The sequence below is a fragment of the Vigna radiata genome, chromosome 7 (assembly GCF_000741045.1).
Source record: "Vigna radiata var. radiata cultivar VC1973A chromosome 7, Vradiata_ver6, whole genome shotgun sequence".
Classification (NCBI taxonomy): Eukaryota; Viridiplantae; Streptophyta; class Magnoliopsida; order Fabales; family Fabaceae; genus Vigna; species Vigna radiata.
In genome coordinates this window covers 37,667,292-37,688,493 of record NC_028357.1, presented here as the reverse complement: position 1 = coordinate 37,688,493, position 21,202 = coordinate 37,667,292, and the positions used below count along the sequence as shown (strand labels likewise).

General features: G+C 31.7%; 1 protein-coding gene across 2 annotated transcripts; it reads left to right on the top strand.

The window, feature by feature from the left end:
* Positions 1 to 13,994: 13,994 nt before the first annotated feature.
* LOC106766885 (mitochondrial arginine transporter BAC1) lies at positions 13,995 to 20,228 on the top strand. 2 transcript variants are annotated; one of them, XM_014651662.2, is made up of 10 exons: positions 13,995 to 14,301; positions 16,695 to 16,784; positions 17,914 to 18,015; positions 18,195 to 18,299; positions 18,378 to 18,476; positions 18,545 to 18,733; positions 18,859 to 18,957; positions 19,051 to 19,186; positions 19,264 to 19,297; positions 19,398 to 20,222. In XM_014651662.2, exons 1-8 carry the CDS (start codon positions 14,203 to 14,205, stop codon positions 19,183 to 19,185), a joined length of 918 nt encoding a protein of 305 aa, XP_014507148.1. In that variant the 5' UTR covers positions 13,995 to 14,202; the 3' UTR covers position 19,186; positions 19,264 to 19,297; positions 19,398 to 20,222. The 2 variants fall into 2 exon arrangements, with proteins under 2 accessions (XP_014507148.1, XP_022639316.1); XM_022783595.1 differs by having other exon boundaries at positions 14,243 to 14,301; positions 16,695 to 16,825; positions 19,398 to 20,228.
* The last annotated feature ends 974 nt before the right edge of the window (positions 20,229 to 21,202 follow it).

Below are 21,202 nucleotides of genomic sequence, written 5' to 3'. Positions count from 1 at the left end.
TTTGGCGGTCGGAATGGACCTAGAAAACGACCGAGGTTCGTCTTTGGGTTGAAATGTCATAAGAGATGCAAAAGACGCAATTTATATGTTTGGGTTGATTAATGTTTTATATGTTTCTTTGTACAACACAATTTTGACATTTCCAACACTAAAGTAATGAGGAAAAATGTCATATCTTTCATCAAATAGAGGGACTTCAAGACTTTCTTGACATAGGAACCGTGCATGTAAAGCATATAGATGACAAGATTTGGCTTAAGTACCAAACCAATGAGAAGAATTAGATGTAGTTTCGTGTTATTCGGTTGGATGATTATTGTTCGGTTAGTTTTTCACAATTATAATTACACATTTCCATTCATAATTTCTTATTGTCTCTTTTTTTTGTAGGAAAATAGACTAGTCACTCAAGAACTGCGGAAACTGAATGATACATCTCACTTATTGTCATGAGGGGGTATGTGTTATTGAAGTAACACCACATGAAGGCTTCAACAAAGACAACTAGGCTAGAGTATGTTGACCTTATATCTTCATTTTCCCACTATAAGATGTGGAAGGTTGCTTCTACTAAATCAGATGGACAATGACTTCATAGTCTATAGTATCATAGTTGAAAAAAAGTCATAAGTACAAATAAACATATTACCATTATTATTTCCCAGAAGTTTGCGAGTAGTAAAGTTTAGGCTTAATTATTGATCATATGTTGTAGGATTCCTTAGTTGTGGAGATCACATAAGGCTCAATTGTTCCCCATGGTCAAAATGATATTTTGACAACAATCATAAGATGAGCTGACACCCAGAAACAATGTGTGATACTAATGTTTCATGGGCACTCTAAGATTATTCTGACCTATCACCATCGAGTAAAGTCGACTCTTGCATTCAAGAGTTTAATGAGAAGTTATAGTTACTTGTCTGTTCTCATCGTTAAACTCAAGGAACAACATATATAATCCTTAAGGTTGCTCGAGTGAGCACCAAATGGTCATGCGCTATTACAGATCCCCTTACAGGTCACACTCACACTGATATACCAAACTAATGTGAGTTGTATGTTGAAAATAATCTCTAGCTTCTAATTGCAATTGGACGAGAAATAAAAGGTGGGTTAACCATCCATGTTGTTTCCATAGTCAAATTGGACATGGGTAGTGGTTGATTAAGGTCAAGATGTTGTTGCTCAAGTGTCACCATCCAATATAAATGTTCAATTGGGAGGGGAGAGTTTAGACACATTTTTGGCTTGACCTAAGTATTTGGTCATGTCAATCTTGGCATGGGCACATGTATTACATTTTTTAAAATTTTTATTGTTATAATTTATGTAAATATTGAACTAACGCTTTTACTTTCTTACGATTTTGTTCTTCGTGATAAGTAGGTATTGGAAAATCCTATTAATGATAATAACATGGAAAAAGCAAAGGATGATCTCATGTAGGGATGGTAAAAAAATTCGCGCCCGCGGATATCCGCGGATAAAATCTGTGACAGATAGTTGGCACCTGTGAATTGCGGATAGCGGGTATTTTAATACCCGCTTATAAACGAGTCGCGTGCAGATATTAAACTATCCGTACCCGCGAATATTCGCTACCCGCAAAAAATAAAAATAAATATTTAATTTATATTTTATTAAGTTAAGTTTAATTAAAATTAACATTAATTTATATTTTATAAGGTTAAGTTTAATTAAAATTAAATTTTAATTTATATTTAATTTAATTTATATTATATTTTATATATTTTTTGTAATTTTATTTAAATTTTATTTTAATAATTTATAAAAATATGTTTTTTTTTAAATATTTGTCAGTATCCGCTGGTATTCACGGGTTTTAAAATACCCGAGGATATTTTTTAAGCAGGTATCCGTGCGGGAAGTGGGTCGGGTAACGGGTGGATTTCTTTTTGTCGAATCGGGTTGCGCTTAGACATTATCCCTACCTAACCCGACCCGTTACCATTCCTAATTCCATATCAAAACTTTTGACCATATTACCCAAGTTAAGGAGGAAACACATGTAATTACAATGGGACTTTAAAGTATTTAGACCCAATACTACTAATGTCCCACTATAAATTTTCTTACCTAATTCATTGAAGGTTGTTAAGAGAACCTACATGTTAAAAGTTTTGGTTAGCTATGGACCATATAAGTTGTGTTGTGTGCTATATATTTACCATAGGTTTAATCATTTGTAAGGTTCCTTTTTGGTTGGGAATCTCAAATAGGTGCCTTAGTTTTTTATTCGTTTGAATTGGGTCTTGACTTTTGCAAAATTGTTCCAATTATACCCCTGTCGTTAAATTGGGCTAACGACATTAGAATCGCGTTGACATAATCATGTTGATTTTTAAATGGTGTGGCCTGTTGATGTTGGCTTTTTAAATGTCGTGGCCAACTATTCTCTGATATATATTGTTGGTTGTCATCGAGGTTGGATTTACAGATTAGGGTTTTTAGGGTGGCCCACGGTGTTTTGCCGTGGTCGGTGGAGAAGATGAGTGGAAGAGATGGATATCAATGTCGCGATTTAGTGAAGAGGTTGAAGCTTACAAGGAGGCATAGTTCTAGGACGTGATTTCTCTATAGGCTCGCGAATTAGGGTTCCTGGTGCATAGAGATTTGGGGTTCATCTTCGCAATGAAAGGGGATTTTTTGGGTTTGTGATTTTCGCAGGTTTGCGAAGAATATTATTGCGATTGAGGGTTTGGGTTTCTTTGGTTTCTAGTTTTGATTTCTGGGCTTTTGCAATGAAGGAGAAGATTGAAGATGATGGTTCACAACTGGGAACTAGGCTTCGTGATGTGAATTAGTTTCTTCTTTTTGCAATTTGTGTTGGTGATTTGGGGTTTTCTGGAAATTGGTTTTCCTACAGGTTTCTCGTTCATGCGAGGTTGGTGGTGCTACCATGGTGGTTGTTGGTGGTTTTCTTTGTAACGTAGACGGTGGTAGGCCGAGAGGCGAAGAAGATGGCTGTGATGGAACGAACCTGGTGGCACCCATTGAGAAGAGGAACACGCAATGAAGTTTTCTGCAGGTTGGTGGCTTTATGCGATTTCCGACACGGTGGATTGTGGCGGTGCATGATGGAGCTCGTGGTGGAAGGTTGGTCCGATGAGGTGGTTATTGGCCTAAGGGACATTGACAACGGCAAGGAGAAAGGGAATTAAGGTTTCTAGTGAAAGAGACAAAGCTGACGTGGAAGGATCTGATGAGGTGGTTGTCTCCCATTGGTTGATTGGGTGTGTAACGTCATTTAAAAAATCAACATCAACATGTCATGTTAATGTGATTCTAACGTTGTTAGCCCAATTTAATGATAAGGGTCTCAAGATCCAATTGAGACGAAAAAACTAAAAAATCTATTTGAGATTCCCAAAAAAAAAAACATGTGCAATGATTAAATTTTTACCATATATACATTATTACATCTAACTTATAATGTTTTTATAATATTTGTAAACAAGGATAAGTGACTCACAAATATATATCTTCCTAACTTAATACATTGAAGAGTTGATTTTAATGATTATATATATATATATATATATATATATATATATATATATATTATAAAACTAATTGTTCTTCATTCATTATAAGTATCGTAGTTAATTGTAACTATAGCTGAGAAGAAATATAAATGACACAACATGAAGGTTTTAAGATTACAATTGAAGAAAAGTTTATATGTACTTAAGAAACCACCTAGTCATATTTATATAAGAAATTTGACATTTTTGTGATGACTCAAAGCTATATAAGAGAACATTTACAAACCAATGTAACTATTTCGAAGAAAAATACTAGAAGGAAAATTTGTTACACTATTGTTATATATGTGGATGACGTATTGATAGTTGGAAAAGATATATTAAAGATAAGACTAATGGTAAAATGACACATGTGACACATTTAATAATAATAAAATGATTATAGAAGAGTGTTCTTTTTGTAGTTTTTCAAAAGAAAAAGAAAAAATAAATAAAAAATGATAGTGTTAAATAAATGTAAAAAAATCATGTACATCAAATATCACTTTCCTAGAGATAAAACATTACTAGAAGGAGAAATTTTTAAGTGTTTTGACATGGAAGAGTTATGACTAACTTAATAGAATTTTGACAAACGCATATTAAAAAAGTTATAGGAGAGTATTAAAGTTGTGGTTGTCCCAAGAGAGGCATGTTAAATGGGTGATTAAAAGGTTCAATATAGAGAATGTCAAGCTAAGAAACCAATTGTTGGTTAACTTGAAGTTTAGCAAGAAGTCATGTCCCTCTTCCACAGAGGAAATGGATGAAATATCAATCAAGGATGCAAGTGTTTTCTTTATCCACAACATAAATAAATTACATAGTAGCCAAAGTAAAAAAAAAAAAATTATAATTGATGTGCTCTCTCCTAGATTTTGGAATAAAAGGAAATGGTTACTCAAAGACTTAGTAAGAATTCAGTATACCATCTTCACACAAAATACATTTGAATATGCAACATGATAGACTAATAAATATTGAGTTTGGTGAAAATCCACTAATAAGAATGCTTAGACATGCTTACCAATAGAAGAAGCTTGAAATATGTAAAGACATTGTTTCAATATGTAACTAGAGGGGCATATTTATTGAATAAGTTTAGCGTCCCACCACAAAGAAGCCAAAGGAGAGAATGCATTTAACAATTCACATGTTCAAAATTAGGATAAATAGTTATATCTATTATTGAATTTTACTTCTTTTTTTAATTATAAATGTTAATCTTTGGAGTTTATAAAATCATATAAAAGAGAAAAAAAAACTACAATAATTACAAATAAATACGAATTGTTATGTAATAAAGGTAGTGCGATTAAATAGGTGTATTATTTATACCATATTTTAGTAATGGAATTGATTTGTTTTTCTAAAATTATATATATGTGAGAATTTCATTTCCCCAACCCTGTCAGGTGGTACAGTATAAGTGCATTATAATAACCCTAGGCAATGCACATTCGGGATTAGGAAATAACTATTCGTAATAACACAAAATCTTTACTAAAATCTTATGAAATGTTAACGAGACAAAATTACGAATGCAGATTTTTGAGTTCATTATCTTTCTATTGCTAACATTAATAATTATCCTACCTAGTAATTAAACATTGGAACGAATTGTTTTCTTATCTTGCTAAACAAAACTTTCATCAAAACTGTCAAATTCATAGTTATAGTAAGTATACCATATTTGTGGTGAAACAGTGAATTTTGCAAAGAATATAAAGAAAAAAAAAAGGATCAGTTAAATTACATACCCAGACAGATAGCACACTTCAATTCCTTGAAATCTGACAAATCTATACTTATATATCTGTAAATAAACAGCCATACAATAACATTAGCAAACAATAATATCTAATCTTCTATTGAGATTATCATTGTCAAATGTCAAATTCTCAGTCCTTGCCCTAGGAAGAAGGAGCATGGGTAGATTGCAAATGGTTACATGAGTTGGCTAACATGGTAATTGCTTATGGAATACCTAAGCTACTTTTTTCTAGAATGCAATATAAAAATTCAAATGTTCAAGTTGATGATTTGTCTCTTCATGTTTATGGTCTTCATTGAAGGTATGTTATGTTTATGGATCCAACACTGAGCATAAAAATGAATTCGTGCTAAAATTACCAAAGCTAATCATCTGTTGTAGAAGGATTTGACAAGAACTCAAATAACCATCCAAAACCAGAAAAGCACAAGACAGCGCATGGATCGGTTAAATATATGCGAAACCAGACCAAACTAAACACCACTGATAGGCAAAAAATGAATCAAAATCAAGCAGCAGATAGAGCGATCAAAGAACCATATTAGTCGCGAAGTAACCAATTGAATAAAGAACCTTTAAAAAGCACAAGAGAATGAGAATGGATGATCACTTGTAAATGAGCAAAAACTACATCAACGTTCTCGAAATCCGACAATTAAACCATAGAATAGACATGAAACTAATCACACCGGCAGAATAAAAAACATCATAAAAATTCAAGCAGCAGAAAAATCGATAAGCAAAACAAAAAAGCAAATCGCAAAGTAAGAAAAGCATACGGATAAATTAGTTTAACGTACTCGTCCTCGTCTTCGTCTTCGTCTTCGTCCTCGTCCTCGTCTCTCATCGAAGAATCTGATTCTGGAGAAAACACGGTAGCAAGAAAAAAAATGTTACATAGGGCATAGAAATGAGTCACTGAAATTCAGATTAAAATGGAGGAAGCAATTACGAAAATCCAAAACATACCAACATCAACTGCGAGTTGCTCGTGGTCGTTTCTCGGAGGACGCTGAGCTGCAGACATTATTTTCTCTCCAACAAAAACCTACGAACGAAATGAAAGCTTAAAAGGATTGGCAACTAGCAGTGCCACCAAGAGAAGCAAAGTTGGTGCAGTGAGAGTTTAGTAACGCTTTCACGGATAGAGGAACAAACAGTGTCAAAGTGTTGCTGGATGGAAATTTTTTTTTTTTTTTTCGCGAATTACAGAAGTTGAAAACCTACTTTTAAAAATATTTTAGTTATTAAACAAGTTATTTTTTATATTATAAAAAAAATAATAAATATAAAAATTTGTTGTTTAAAATATTTTAGTTATTAAACAAGTTGATTTTTATATGTATAAAAAATAATAAATTGTAAAAATTTGTAGAGACAATGACTTGTATAATCCACAGTAACATGCCAGGTAAGATGTCGGAGAGTTTCGTATTTTAGATGAATATGTTGTAAAAGACATTTATTATATATTTAATTTATTTCTTTGTAAGTTATGCTGCATAATATTATTTTAAAGATTTTTGTACCATTTTTATTTCTATATAAAAGTCTCCTGAAATATAATTTCTAATTAATGTTTAATTTAATTGTTGAAAAAGAAGTTTCAAAATAAAATAATGTTTCATCTTGTTTTGACACTGTTTTATACATTTTTTATTTTTATATTTTTAGGGTGTTATAACTTGTAATATGTATGATGTTGCAATTAAGATATCTTAAACATACATTTAATGTAATATTTATTATGTTAATTAAACGGTATAGTACTATAAATAATATAAAAATATATATTTCTAAATCATTAATTACTTCAGAACTTATTACGTTCATTTGCTAAATAACATTATATTATGAATAATATAATTAGTAATTGATATAAACAATGGTATGACATTAATATGAATGATTAATAATGATAATGATAATAATTAGTATTCGTACTAATATATAAATAAATATAGTGGTTATACTAATGCTAATTAAATATTAATATGCAAATTCATAAATATTATGAATAAAAACAAATAATGATATTAAGGTTTACATTAATTGATATTAAATTTTAAGTTTAAATTGCTTTTATTTTCGCGATGTTATACTTTTAGTGTTTTTAAAACTTAATAATATAATTTTCCATTTAACCTTTGAAAATTAAATAATTTTTATTTTCTCTTCATTTATTATTTAATTACTGATAAAAATGCTAACGTATTTATTTACAATGGTAAATGTTAAACCTATTTTTAAAGATCATTATTAATATTGTACATGAATAAATTGCGATATATTGATGAGTAAACAACTAATTGAATGAATGATTTTGACAGGAAATGTGACAATTTATCAAACTTTGATTTCATTCATAATGGATAGTTGCTTTAAGTATTTTATTAAAAATTTGAAAGGTTTTATTAACTAATTAAGATGAAGTCTAACATAGATATTGATATGTCAAAAGTTTGCTAAATCTACAATGATGTGAAATAAAATGAAAGAGATATGAAGATCAAACCTCAACTCCTACACTTCAATAACAATATTAAATTATGTATATAGAAAATATATTTATTTGGAATATGTAAGGATGGTAAGGTTACGTTAGGTAAGAATATTATATACTTGTTTTGTTATTAAGTTTGTTACCGAATACATATTTAAAACATATTCGAGTATTTTTAAATTTATGATATTCATATATATCTACAAATATTTAAAAAAAAAATTATTTTACCTATATTTGTTTTTCCTTATCAAAAGATTTTTGTCACAATAATTATAAATAACATCTCATTTTTCATTTATTTGTTATCTTTTAAAGTGATTTCAAACATCTAAAATAAATGTTTTTGAATTGACAATTAGAGTTGAATTCATTTTGACTATTATCATATGATTTGCCTACATTTTGTTCTTATTTCTCATCATTAATAAGAGTAAAGGTTTGTTGAGTAGATATTCTATATATTAACTTACACGTAAATTAAGAAGACATTTCAAGTATGATTTAATGACTATAAGTGATTAATGAAAAATATTTAAAAAATGAATTACAAAATGTTAATTATAACTGGAAAAGTAAATTCTAAATCAAACTCCAATTCTAAATTGATCCATGAAAATTGCTTCCTACACCCCTCAAATTTCTTCCTACCCCCAACAAATATGTGAAATGTTAAGTATAACCTTATGGATTATGTTATATAATCCTAAATTTTTTCATGCCTCAATGTACCTGTCACAGCTTCGGGAGAACTCAAACCACAAGACAACAGATATCAGTATGATAGTGTCTTCAAGAAGAAGCAACTTCAAATAAAACAAGCAAGGATAAAAATTGAATTCCAATAAATGATAGAGTGCAGGTAGAAATTAATGGGGTGCAGGGAAGACATCTTGACAATTAAGGCCCATCCTTATATTCCAAAACAGAAACACAAATCTGTTCAGTTTATAATTTTCATTCCATCCATCACTCAAGAAGTCAATTCTAAATTAACCATTAAAGATTAAGTGAAATTGAAGAAGCGGAATTAAAAATGAAACTCTAAAAAGAAATAAACTTGCTTCGAAAAATTAATGAAAGTGCAAGAAATTAACAAGCAATGATATTTATACAAGAACATTAAAAGCAATACAAGAAATAAAAAGGGTATATCTGTTTGAGTAAGTTTTTTTGACTTATTTTTAATAGTTCTTTCTCTTTACTCGTCTAATTAAAGAACTGAGACGGTAGAATTGATTTATGTGGTCAGCTCTTCAATTTGGACCGATTAGTTTATTTGTTTGAGTAAGTTGAACTTTAACCCTTTTTTGTTTCTTTTTATTATTGGTTGCATATGAGTCTTTTTTCATTTGTATGTGTCTTTTTAGTCATCTATATGAGTCTCTATTGATCAGTGGAGGGTTGGTATCGTTAGACACTGTGATCTAATGGTGAAACTTTGGGCTGTAGATCGTACTATTGGAAGTGGAGTTCTGACCGCTCGGTAAGGAACTCGTGTACAGGTTGATCTTAACGAGAACATGGAATACTTTCTTGAAGAACTCATCTTTCTATGGTTTACAACCCCAACTCCATCATCCCCTCCAGCTATGGACGAATAAAGTCCAAGGCCAACTTAGTATGTGCCTTCTGTCCCATCTGGAGGCACTTCATCCTCACATGGTTCAAAGAGGAAGGCACCCATGGTAGATGTAATGGACATCCAATTTTATAAATTGACGACCAAACTAGATGACTTCATGGATGTAGTAGGATTCAACAATGTTCATTTTGAAAAATTTTCAAACATGGTCGAGCGAGAGGTGATTGTCAGGGAGAAGCGAAATGAAATCCTGTGTCGCACCCCTACTTTTCAATACACGAAGGGGGACATATAGGAAATGTTGATTGTGATGAACATTCCATATGAAAGTCTTATGGAGCAATATATGATTTCCTTTGTGCTAATCCTTCATGCATAAAGATATTAATGGGACGGTTGGCACATCGTAGATGAAATAAGTTATGTAGCATGATGATGTGTGGTAGTTGAGTCCATCTATGTGTTTAATAGTCTTAGTTTTACTTGTATTATAGTCTTGGGTGCATTTCTATTGTAATATCATATTGTTTCTATTAATATTGTCCAATGTTGCATTAATGGTTATGACATTTTCTCAATTAAATTGTTACTATTAATATTCAATTGTTCTTATGACATTTGTTGTGTTAATTTTTTTTGTTTTGTTCAAGTTATTTCTTAATGGCATCATCATCGTCGAAAAGGACACGAAAATGTTGTAAACAAAAAGAACCGACAACTAAGAGAGAAGCTCTTACATATACGAGACCATTTATTGAAGAAGTATTAGATCAACGTCATTTAATTATGAATTTTGAATCATTTGTGACCTCAAACCTATATTTTCATCATCACCTTGTCTTTCAAGGAGTAGCAGATTTTGTGAGATTGGAGCGACCCTTCTATCCGAATTTGATTAAAGTCTTCTATTCAAATCTAAGAATTTCTTCAAATGAATATCTTCTGAGTGAGGTGAACAAGAGAAGAATTAGATTGAAACCAGCTGATTGATTGAATGTTGCTCATCTCAAGTACGAAGGTTAGAAATTGTGCTTCGCAAATATCCTAGATGACTTTTCCTATGACCGTGAGATGACATTGGCTACTATGGTCAGACCAAAAATACAAGGCCAACGTGTTAAAATGGTTGGTTGTATAGACTTCTGCATTATGTTATTGTGTTGTTGACTCCATGACCTAGAAATTTTGCAAAATTGTGGCACGAAGATATATTTATGTTATGGGTGCTTAAAAATAATATATCTATCAATTGACCTCACCACATCATGCAACATATGATTAAATACAAGGTCAGTGACACACCTCTACCATATAATGTCTGATCACCCAAATCATGCAATATAGTGGAGTACATCTTGATATCGATATCAGCTCTCATATTGGGACCATACAACATTTTTCGACTAATTCCTTGAAGAGGTTGAATATTGTTAACGTCAATGGTGTCTGGCAACATGACATTAGTGATAATGAAGACAAAGAGCAACCACAGCATCAAAGTCCTCAACATGACGACCTTGTGCAACCTCCTTCATATCCTTCAAACCCTCATATGATGACTCAAATGTGGGGAGCGGTACAAGATGTGAAACATCGAATGCAAGATATGGAACAAATGCAGGATATGGAACAAATGTAGGGACAAGTTTAACATATTGAAGATAACTTGGCCAACTTATCCCTGGACATGAACCAATAATTCACTAACCTCAACCATAATGTTAACTTAATTCTACACAATTTAGATGATTAAATATATAATATTCAATGACTATTAACATTGTGAATTTCCTTTATTATATTACATTAAGTTATGTTTTTTATTTTTTACATTAGCTAAACTTCATTTATATTTGTTTTCACAACAATTGTCATGCTTTTATTTTTTTGTGAATGTCACTTTAATGAATTGTAAATTAGATGAATTCTTGAATAATTGATGAATTAAAAAAATGGAATACTGAAACAAGACGACTATGTGCAATTGTTCAATGACATCTAATCCTACTTCAGAAGAAGTTGGTAACTTATTAAGGACTGTGAACATTCAAGACGATAACTTATTTAGATGGTACTTCGAGTTTCTATCTTCACATTTATCCCATACAAGACGTCTCATAGGCATGTAAATACAATATCATTTGATTAGGTTGCTTACATACCTAATCGAAGCAACTTCATCATAAACTATGATAAATATAGTTCTACCTTATTATGTTCGAACGTTTTTTTTATTTCATGTAATATTGTAACTTCGGTTAATTATTTGTTTCATCATGAATATTGAATTTCACTTCAATAACAAAAAAAAAATCATACCATTTTGCAGTAAATTATATTGAGAAAATATTTGTATTTTAAAAATAATCATTTCACTTTTTCTTAAATACCATTTTTTTTTACATTTTAAACATTAACTCTTTTTTTTCTCCTTATAAACATTTTTACAATTATATATAACATTAACAATTACCATTTTATATTACTTTTATCACTAAGGACATTTTAGTAATCTTCAATTTCTACCAATTAAACAATTTTTTATTTGTCACATTGATCAAATCCTACACTAATTTTCACAAATTTTACTTTTAAAACCATTATCACTCACCTCCAAATCCCCTTAAAAAAATAACAATCAACTTACTCTCAAATCCCCTCAAATTCATCCACTCACTCTCCCCCAAATTCATCCTCTAAAGTGAACACAACCTAAAGAATATGATATTCAAGTGAAGGATCACATTGGTCAAATCATACACTAATTTTCACAAATTTTACTTCCAAATTCACTCTCACTCAACTCTAAATCCCCTTAAAATAAACAATCAACTTACCTTAAAAATCCCTAAAATCCATACACTCACTCTCCCCCAAATCCATCCTCTAAAGTGAACACAACCTAAATAATATGATATTCAAGTGAAGGGTATTGATATTAAGGTAAGTTAAGAATGGATGTTACTACTAGATGTAATTCTATCTATCTTATGCTTGAAAGTGCAATTATATATTGACGTTTCTTTGGGTGTTTGGTTATCTGTAACAAAGCTAATTGTGAATGAAAAAAAGATTGAAAACAATAAGTTCTTGAAGTTATTTTAAACTCATCTAACTTGAAAAAATTGAGTATTTATCGAAAAAAACAATACAAAAAATAATGATTCAAAAATATGATAGCTAGAATTACATTTAGCTTGACATGTCATCATCATCTCTTACCTCCAGAAACCCTAATTTCCCCTTACACAGAAACCCTAGCCACCCCTAACCCTAGCCGTCGCCGTCACTAGAAACACTCGTCGGACCACCACCAGTCTTACGCCGCCATGCTCATAGCCAACCACCATCTTCGTCATGCTCACAGCCTAACCAAAAACCTTTTGCGGACATATCACGCACTGGCTGCGTCGTTGTTCCAAACACACCGCCGTAAGCATCGCAAGTTCCTCGCGCCTTTGATCAACATCGTCATGAAGCTTCTTCATTCTCCATCAACCACAATCAACCTGAAACACAGAAGGTAAAAACCCAGAGAACCAGAAATCTCCTTCAAACCAGAAGTGAGATTGCGCCGCAACGGTGAAGAGCCATTAACCTCTCGCGAGCAGGACCTAAATCGTAGAAATGCAAAGCCTAATCACGCAATCATCTTCAACTGTCGCACCAACGCCTCTCCACGAGCTTCTCCACCGCACCTTCTTCATTCACCGCCGTGAAGGAGAAACCTTATTCTCACGTGACGACACTGAAGCAAGCTTTTCCCCAATCTAAAGGTACAAATCTGAAACCTTAATTTTTGGGTGAAGAAATGTGTTGCCACATGTCAAGCCCTTATTGGCACGACCATCCTTAGTCAACTTTGGTCCTAACCACGTCAGTCAATAACTACCGTGTAATTCACTCATTAGTGCTATGAACATTTTGTTCTTAACGATTTAAACGTCATCAACAAAAAAGAACCAAATTGAACATAAATTACAAAATTAAGAATTACATTGAACATAAAAAAAAAATTAGTATCACATCAAACAAAGTTGACGAAAATAGGAACCAACAATGAAATTAAACTTTTATATATATATATATTAAAACCTTTTAGGATTATTATCTACATATTAATATGATAATTTTTTATCATAATTATTCTAATAATTTAAAATATAATTTCAACTTTCATGTTAGATAAAAAGTATATGAAAAGAAACTACGAAGTTATAATTTATTTTTTAAAATTTAGTCACCCTCTTGTACTTACGATCCCGTGATGGGTGTGGATTTGTTTCCAAAGCTCGCTAATAATACAAAATAAATTTTTATTTTTATTATCTAATAATTTATACTAAAAACATATATCTTATAAATTAAATACTTTGATTTAAGTGTCTAATAATAATTAAACTGACACAAATATCATAATATACTTAAATTAAAATATTTAATTTATTACATATCTAACGTTAACATCAATTATTAAATACTTAAAATAAAAATGAATGATGTATTAGAAATTTTAGACCTATTTAATTTTTATATATTTTTTAATTTTTTTAAATACTTTTTCTCACCCTCAACTGTGATGGATTTTTTTTTCTGTCACAGGGCTACATCACCGTCTTTGTTTCGTTGAGAAACTGGCCTCAGAAACCTCAACAGTGTTTTCAGCTACCGCGGCATTAACTCTTACTCTGGCGGTCAACGACTAGCACGCGGAGATAATTGGTTCGGATAGTAACAACGTAGTGCGTATGTAGCTGATAGCACCAATTCTAGGTTCAAGCAAGTGAGAGTTATGGAGGAGATTTCAAGTTCAGGGTACAAGGAATATGTTGCTGGCTGTCTCGCTGGTGTTGCCGCTGTAGCCTCTGGCCACCCCTTTGACACCGTCAAGGTTAAATTTTTATCAACTTTTATTGACCCCTTTGGTTGTAATTAGCGCCTCCGTTTGATACATTATTGGATACTTGTCTTTTTATTTTGGTGTTTTACTGTTCTGCCCAATGCTTGTTCTTGGCTGTTGAAAACGGTGTTTGGTACTTTTGTATGTACTGTGTAAGTTTGAAAATTAAAATGGGGTGCTCTAATTCAAATGTCCATTTTTCTGAGCAAGCATAAAACAATTTTAGGTCTCAATTTTCCATAGGGTTCATTTTTCGTTGTATTTTTTTCGTGCTGAAACTTAATGAGGTTAGTTTTCTAATTGTTCATTGTTTATTGGTTGATTGAGACTGCCGTTAACTTTTAAGCGGGTATGGTATAAGGGATTGTGTTGAGCTTGTCAGTATTACTTAGCTTAATGACCAAGTTCTACTTTTCTTGGCCTTTTTACTGACAACTGCTGGATTTTGAATAGGATGGTAAAAACGGTAACTTATGTTCTATTTAGGGATGACATGATGATCCAGATCTATTCTTGAACTGTTTGTCTAATTCATGTCCGGGCTTTATTTGTTAATCTTTCTAAATAATTTAAGCATGTATAAGTATTATGATATTAATGATGAAAAAAATGGTGGATGTTACACTCATGAAATAAACACATGATGGAACACTGAAATTTGGCATTTAGGCACACCAATTAAGCAGAAATAACAGAAGTTGTCCGAGGAATGTAACAACTGTTAAAGAGAATAACATTGTTTGAAGAACTTCCAAATACAACTTTGCCACTAACCTTTTTTCTACTGGCTTTTCTATATGAATTTCCCTTAACTTCTCCTTCTCATTAAAACTTAATAACTTCCTACTATCGGATCTTATATATATCACTGAAGTAAGCAATGCAAACAATTAACAGGATGTAGCCACTCCTATTTTCTGCCGATCACTGCCCCTAATCTCATCATTACCGCCTATTGTAAAATCATCAATGTCAGAAAGAGTTATCCAAACTTGACATGTAATTGCTTTGATTCTGACCATTGCTCCAACCTCCATGTGATTTCAAAGAAGCACCTCTGGTATTGAACTTCCATCCTGATGAAATGACACCTTTTGCAAGTAGTCCTACATTATTTTGTTGCCAATTAGAATTCTGCCCCCTATATAGTCTACTGTCTACGTGTGATTCAGTCAACTCTTCTATGTCTCGTGAATTTGGCTTGAATGTGGGATTGGAGATGGAAACTATGAATCTGGTGCTTGATGTCCGGTTGAAGTCCACCAAGGAAGTACCCTAAACATTACTCATTTTGTAATTTTTTATACTTGAGAGGAACCAAATCAAAAGCTTCAATGTAATTTCAAATCTTGCAACCAAAACCTTCTTAAAATTTCCAAAGTGATGCTCTTTGGTTTCTCTAAATATGCTAAGCCAGTGTATCATTGGGCCTTCTATACTTGGCTAGCATGACCCTTTCATCCTACAATGTATTATGCACCGAAAAATACATTTATGCTCTTCTAATCCATACTTGGCTACGACTGGGTAGATTTACTCAGCCTTTTACTTCTAGGTCACAAGGTGGCAACTTTACCATTGTGCTAAAGGTCATCCCCATAACAAATAATGGAGAAAACTATAGGAAGTTATATTACTTAGGTGATCTAGGAAAGAAACATAATGATTTTTCCATCTCCTTGGCATGTGAAAGTTGTTGCACTGCTTTCCTTTATCAAATTGTGTGCTTTTGTGATAGATAATATAGTTAGGCTCCCCATGAGGGGCTCAAATGAACTTAACTTTCCCTCTCTGTCTCTCTTGCTTGCTCTGTATGTGTGTGATTAAATAATATGTGGTATACTAGCAGGAACAAGACTATAGGAATAGAATGTGACTTGCAACTAAACATGGAATGACACTGACTCATATAATTATAACATACATAAATGTCATGCATGTAATAACTTGATCAGCAATATCATATATGTAAGCTAGAAAATATAATTCATATTTACAGAAGTTTGCCTTCCCCTTAACATTAGACTACTCACATAATTCACTTTACGAGATAATATCAATACTAAGCTGTGAAAATGCTGAGATTTTCTGAAATTTTAAATTTATGCAGCAGTAAACACAAACATACCTTATCTTGAACGATCTTCCTTGATCACAGTCCTTTAGTTGGTGTGAGAAATCGGACATACTTTTTGTCATTCTATTCAGTTCATGATCTTCTACTTTGTTTTTATCCATCATACTTGTAATTATATCTATTTTAGTCTTTTCATTGCATGTTTGTTCGTAATTTTGGGATGGTTTTTATTGTGTTTAATTATTTTTTAGTTATCTACTTTTAAAATTGTAGCCTATCTGTAAACTATTATTTCCCCATTTAACAGGTGATGCTGCAAAAGCACAATGCAGAAGCACATATGATTCAGTACAGAAATGGATTACATTGCACTGCTAGGATATTAAAGACAGAAGGAGTATGGCTACTTGACTCAACTACCAAAGGATAAAAACAATGGTTATTTATTCAAATTCAACATAGGCATATGAAACTACTGCTAAATTGTATCAATTCTTGTGGATATTCTTACTTGTGTATAAAAGCTAGAGGTCTGGTCATTTGTAGTTTATCTTAACGAGGCATGTAGTGGGCACAGTACTCAATTCCATTTGGGTAATTTGGATTGAATATTATACTAATTACAAGACCATCACATCATTTAATTAAGGGATGACCCCAGTTGGACCTGTGATCATGGCCATAAGAAACGAAGTTATTTGACCATCTGAAATTTGTGTCCAGTCTGTGGAAAGTATGTTCCATGAAAAGAAATGATGTCATGCCCGAATCGGAGATTGTATTTCTTAGAACCTATTTATGTAATATTTTGTTAAGTATTTGTAGAAATCTCGCTATACTTGACATCACTTATACTGTAAAGTCAGAACTCAGAAGCCACATATGTCCAAATCTCCTATTTTCCTTTCTATTCTGTTCTGATGCTTTTTTCACTGTGACTTTTAACATTTTGTTTTATGATACGTTATTCGGACAAAATTGGAGAGTTAGAATTTATGATCCCTAAGCCAAACTTTAGAAATGGGTTTAACTTGTAAAGTATGTCTGATTATACTGAAGATTTTAGGTGATAAGTGAAGTATGATTTAATATACTCTATTTTGTCTTATACTCAATTGCTATGTGTCCCAGAGTTGTTCTCCTAAAAGCTTAAGCTGATACCTTGTTAGTTGGAGACCCAATCGCCCAAGAGTCTATTGGCTTTAAGTGTAGATAGATAAGGCATGGACCCGTTTTGTGTTGAATTTCAATTTAATTATGAAGAATGGGCCCGAGTGACAATGGTGGAATTCTTGAACTTAGTCACAGACTGACATTATGTTAATGGGTAACTCTCCCAAAGGCATACAGAGACCATATTATGTCAATGTGTAACTGTCTCAAAGGCATAAACATTAACTAGAGGTCTGTAAATGATTTAAATATGTCTAACAATATGTTATGTTTTTGCGTTTTAGTTTAATCATTGATGTCAAGGGAATTGACTTGAGAGTTTTTAAAATGTAATTTTGTACTAACTCTTACAGATCAAAGGACTTTATAGAGGAGCAACATCATCTTTTGTTGGGATGGCAGTAGAAGGATCACTATTTTTTGGTATTTATTCCCAGACAAAAATGTACCTTCAGGTGTGCTTGTAATGGCTTAAATGATGTTTATCTTGATTTGACATTGCATCAATTAGCACACTCCTTATGAGATAAAGTTTATAATCTTTTTAGTTTTGTGAGTATCATTTGTGATTTATCCTTAATCTTAGTATGGCTTTAGTTTATAACTTGTATTTTGTTTACCTAAACTAATCTAGGGGGGAGTTCAAAGTGGGGAACCACGGCCGCAAGTAATAATACCGTCTGCAGCTTATAGTGGTGCCATCATCAGTTTTGTGTTAGGTCCAACAGAGCTGATAAAGGTAAAGTGAACCTGCAGTGTAATTGGTACCTTTATTGTCTCTAATAACCATACCAATTCAAAATATGAATTTCTACAGTGTAGGATGCAGATACAAGGCACCGACTCTTTGGTTCCCAAGTCCAGTAGATACAGTAGTCCCCTTGATTGTGCTCTTAAAACAGTAGAAACTGAAGGGGTGAGGAAATTCTGTAACATTCTGCAGCACCACGATTAATGTGTTATACCTGACGGTATTCCTTTCAGGTGAAAGGAATTTTTCGTGGAGGTTGTACAACATTGCTTAGAGAATCTATAGGGAATGCTGTCTTTATGAGTGTTTACGAATATGTGCGTCATCAAATGCATTCAAATATCAAAGTTTCTTCATCCAATTACAGCAACCTGGTTGATATTGGAATCGGGATTGCTGCTGGTGGTCTTGGTGGTGTTGGTGTAAGCATGTTGATAACCAAACATATTTTTTTCTACTGTAGTTGGAAACTACTATGCTATTGTATATTAACCATACTGAAGCTTCTTTTGTTACTTTTTGTTATATTTGTTGATTGTTATACCAGTTTTGGTTGACGGTTTTGCCTCTTGACGTGGCAAAGACTTTAATTCAGACAAACCCTGACAAAAACTGTCCAAGAAATCCTTTTCGGGTCTTGAGTTCAGTAAGCTCTCTAAATCTTTCTACATTGTTTCTGCAATTGCCAATTATTTATATATTAAGAAAAACAATGTACCAAAAGTTGTTTTATTTGTAGGTCTACCAAAGGGCTGGATTGAAGGGGTGCTATGCAGGTTTAGGTCCTACTATAAGTCGAGCATTTCCTGCTAATGCTGCAACAATTGTCGCGTGGGAGTTAGCATTGAAAATGCTAAGCATAAGGCGTGACTAAGGTTGGTTACTTTCAATTAGGATCTTTCTTTTCTGATACCCATCGAATGGTGATTATTTTTTCATTATCTATGTACAGTCTACCAAATTGCTGATCATACGGCAAAGCTCAGGTAACAAAGCTATTTCTCACCCTAGCAGATAATGCTTTAGTAGAATGCATTTTTTCTGGGGAAGAGTTTCTAATTTTCAATTTCTCTTTTCTTTTACTAGGACATCATTCAGCATTGCATTTGAAGCTGCTTATTTAATTCTTTTTTATTAGAAAGCTTGGTTAAAGAACTTGGAACCAGGGGCCTTGATTTTAGCTGTCCTCTACATGATTTTTACCCTCTAATTTTTTGGATAGAACATTTCTATCACTGGCAGAAAATAATATTGTTAATAGCCATTGAAGTTGAACATTTTTGGAAGTGTATGGCATGGCCAAGGCAGAAAAACCCACCTTTTTGCACAATTAAACTCAGTTTTATGACCTCTATCTACAAAATGAGTTCATACGTTTAACATAAATTAGTAATCTCACTTTTAGTAGAAAAAAAAGACTTCATGCTGTTATGACACTCATTTGATTGATTAGTATTCTGGATTGGTACAACTAAATCATTCCTTATCATAATTAAGAATAAGAAATGATAATTATACATATATCAATTCAGTCCATGTACCACAAATTATAATTAAACTTATCATTCATGTAAATAAATTTAATTAGAGTTCATAACTGACCCAACGCGTTTAATTACATTACTCTAATACAAATATGGATGCAAATATAAGAACACAAATATGTCATAAATGGGCTAAAATGATCCATCATTTATCCCTTAAATTTCACATGAATTTTGGCAGGTTCTTAGGCTAAAACCTCCTTGCATCTTTATAAGATACTTTAGACTGAATAAGAATTCTTAAAAATTTGCTGAGTGCTTTGATATTCGAGAAAGTAATTCTCTTTCTTTTGAGTATTATCTAATTATGAAGGATTCAAGTGATGAGTATATATTTCACTTATCCTCTCAAGTTATTGTATTCCATCTCTTTTACATTTTTTTTCTTTGGATACATCTTCAAATTATACTTAGTCTTTCATCTTGTCATTTTAGCTAAGCTAATTATAATGTTCTTATGCTGTTTTTAATTTCATCTTATGTTCATGTATTGCTTGAATATATAAATCAAAGCTTAAAAAGAATATAATTCCCTTTTAAAGCAAATATGTGATTCAATTCCTTTGTTGTAATCTTTTAAAGATATAAAAAACTATTTGATGGTTTCTAATACCTACATGAATTCTATCACTTTTTTTTCTTAACTTCTTCCCTTATGACAAAGTGGTTCAATTTCATATGTTTAATACTTGTAAAGCACTTATGACTATTAGAGAAAAAACATTATTGTAAAGTTATTAAAATATATTTTCAGTGGTCTAGCAATTTGACAATTCCAATTCTTGAAATAAAGTTTTGTAGTTAATTAGCTTAAATTATGACATTAAAAAAATGTTTCAAATTTAGCTACCATGTAGATACAACAATAATTGATTGCTAAGCACTTTTTCATGTATTGCTCTTCCACCTAAAATAAATAAATAGCCATGGTCAAACCTTCTACGTGTAATAATGTGATCCTTTATTCCATGTTAATATCTTGGAACTTTCTTTACAGTTTTTGAATGTTCTATTAGAGGGCTCTTCTTAGCATTCTAGTTGTGAATGATTTTATTGATATAAAAAAGATTAAATATTTCTTTCATTTTAAATTATTTTTAAAAATTGTTTTTTTTTTAAATTGAATTATATATTAATTTCGTTCTTGTATTTTATGAAAGTCATATAAATAAGACATTGTATAAAATAAGCTTTTTCGAGATTCAAAATTGTAGCATATAATTTCTAATAGATTACGGTTTATAGAAATCATAATTTTCTTTTATTAAAATAAACTACATAGGTTACTATATTTTTTTTTCTGGTTTCTTTTAATTAACTTGAATTTGTTTTTCTAGGTTTTTGTTT

Excerpts from the sequence above, each read along its gene's own strand:
- LOC106766885 (XM_014651662.2), top strand. The coding sequence starts at position 14,203 with ATGGAGGAGATTTCAAGTTCAGGGTACAAGGAATATGTTGCTGGCTGT. Across the intron at positions 18,016-18,194 it reads AGACAAAAATGTACCTTCAG|GGGGGAGTTCAAAGTGGGGA; the intron begins GTGTGCTTGTAA and ends AAACTAATCTAG. Across the intron at positions 18,958-19,050 it reads CTTTTCGGGTCTTGAGTTCA|GTCTACCAAAGGGCTGGATT; the intron begins GTAAGCTCTCTA and ends TTTTATTTGTAG.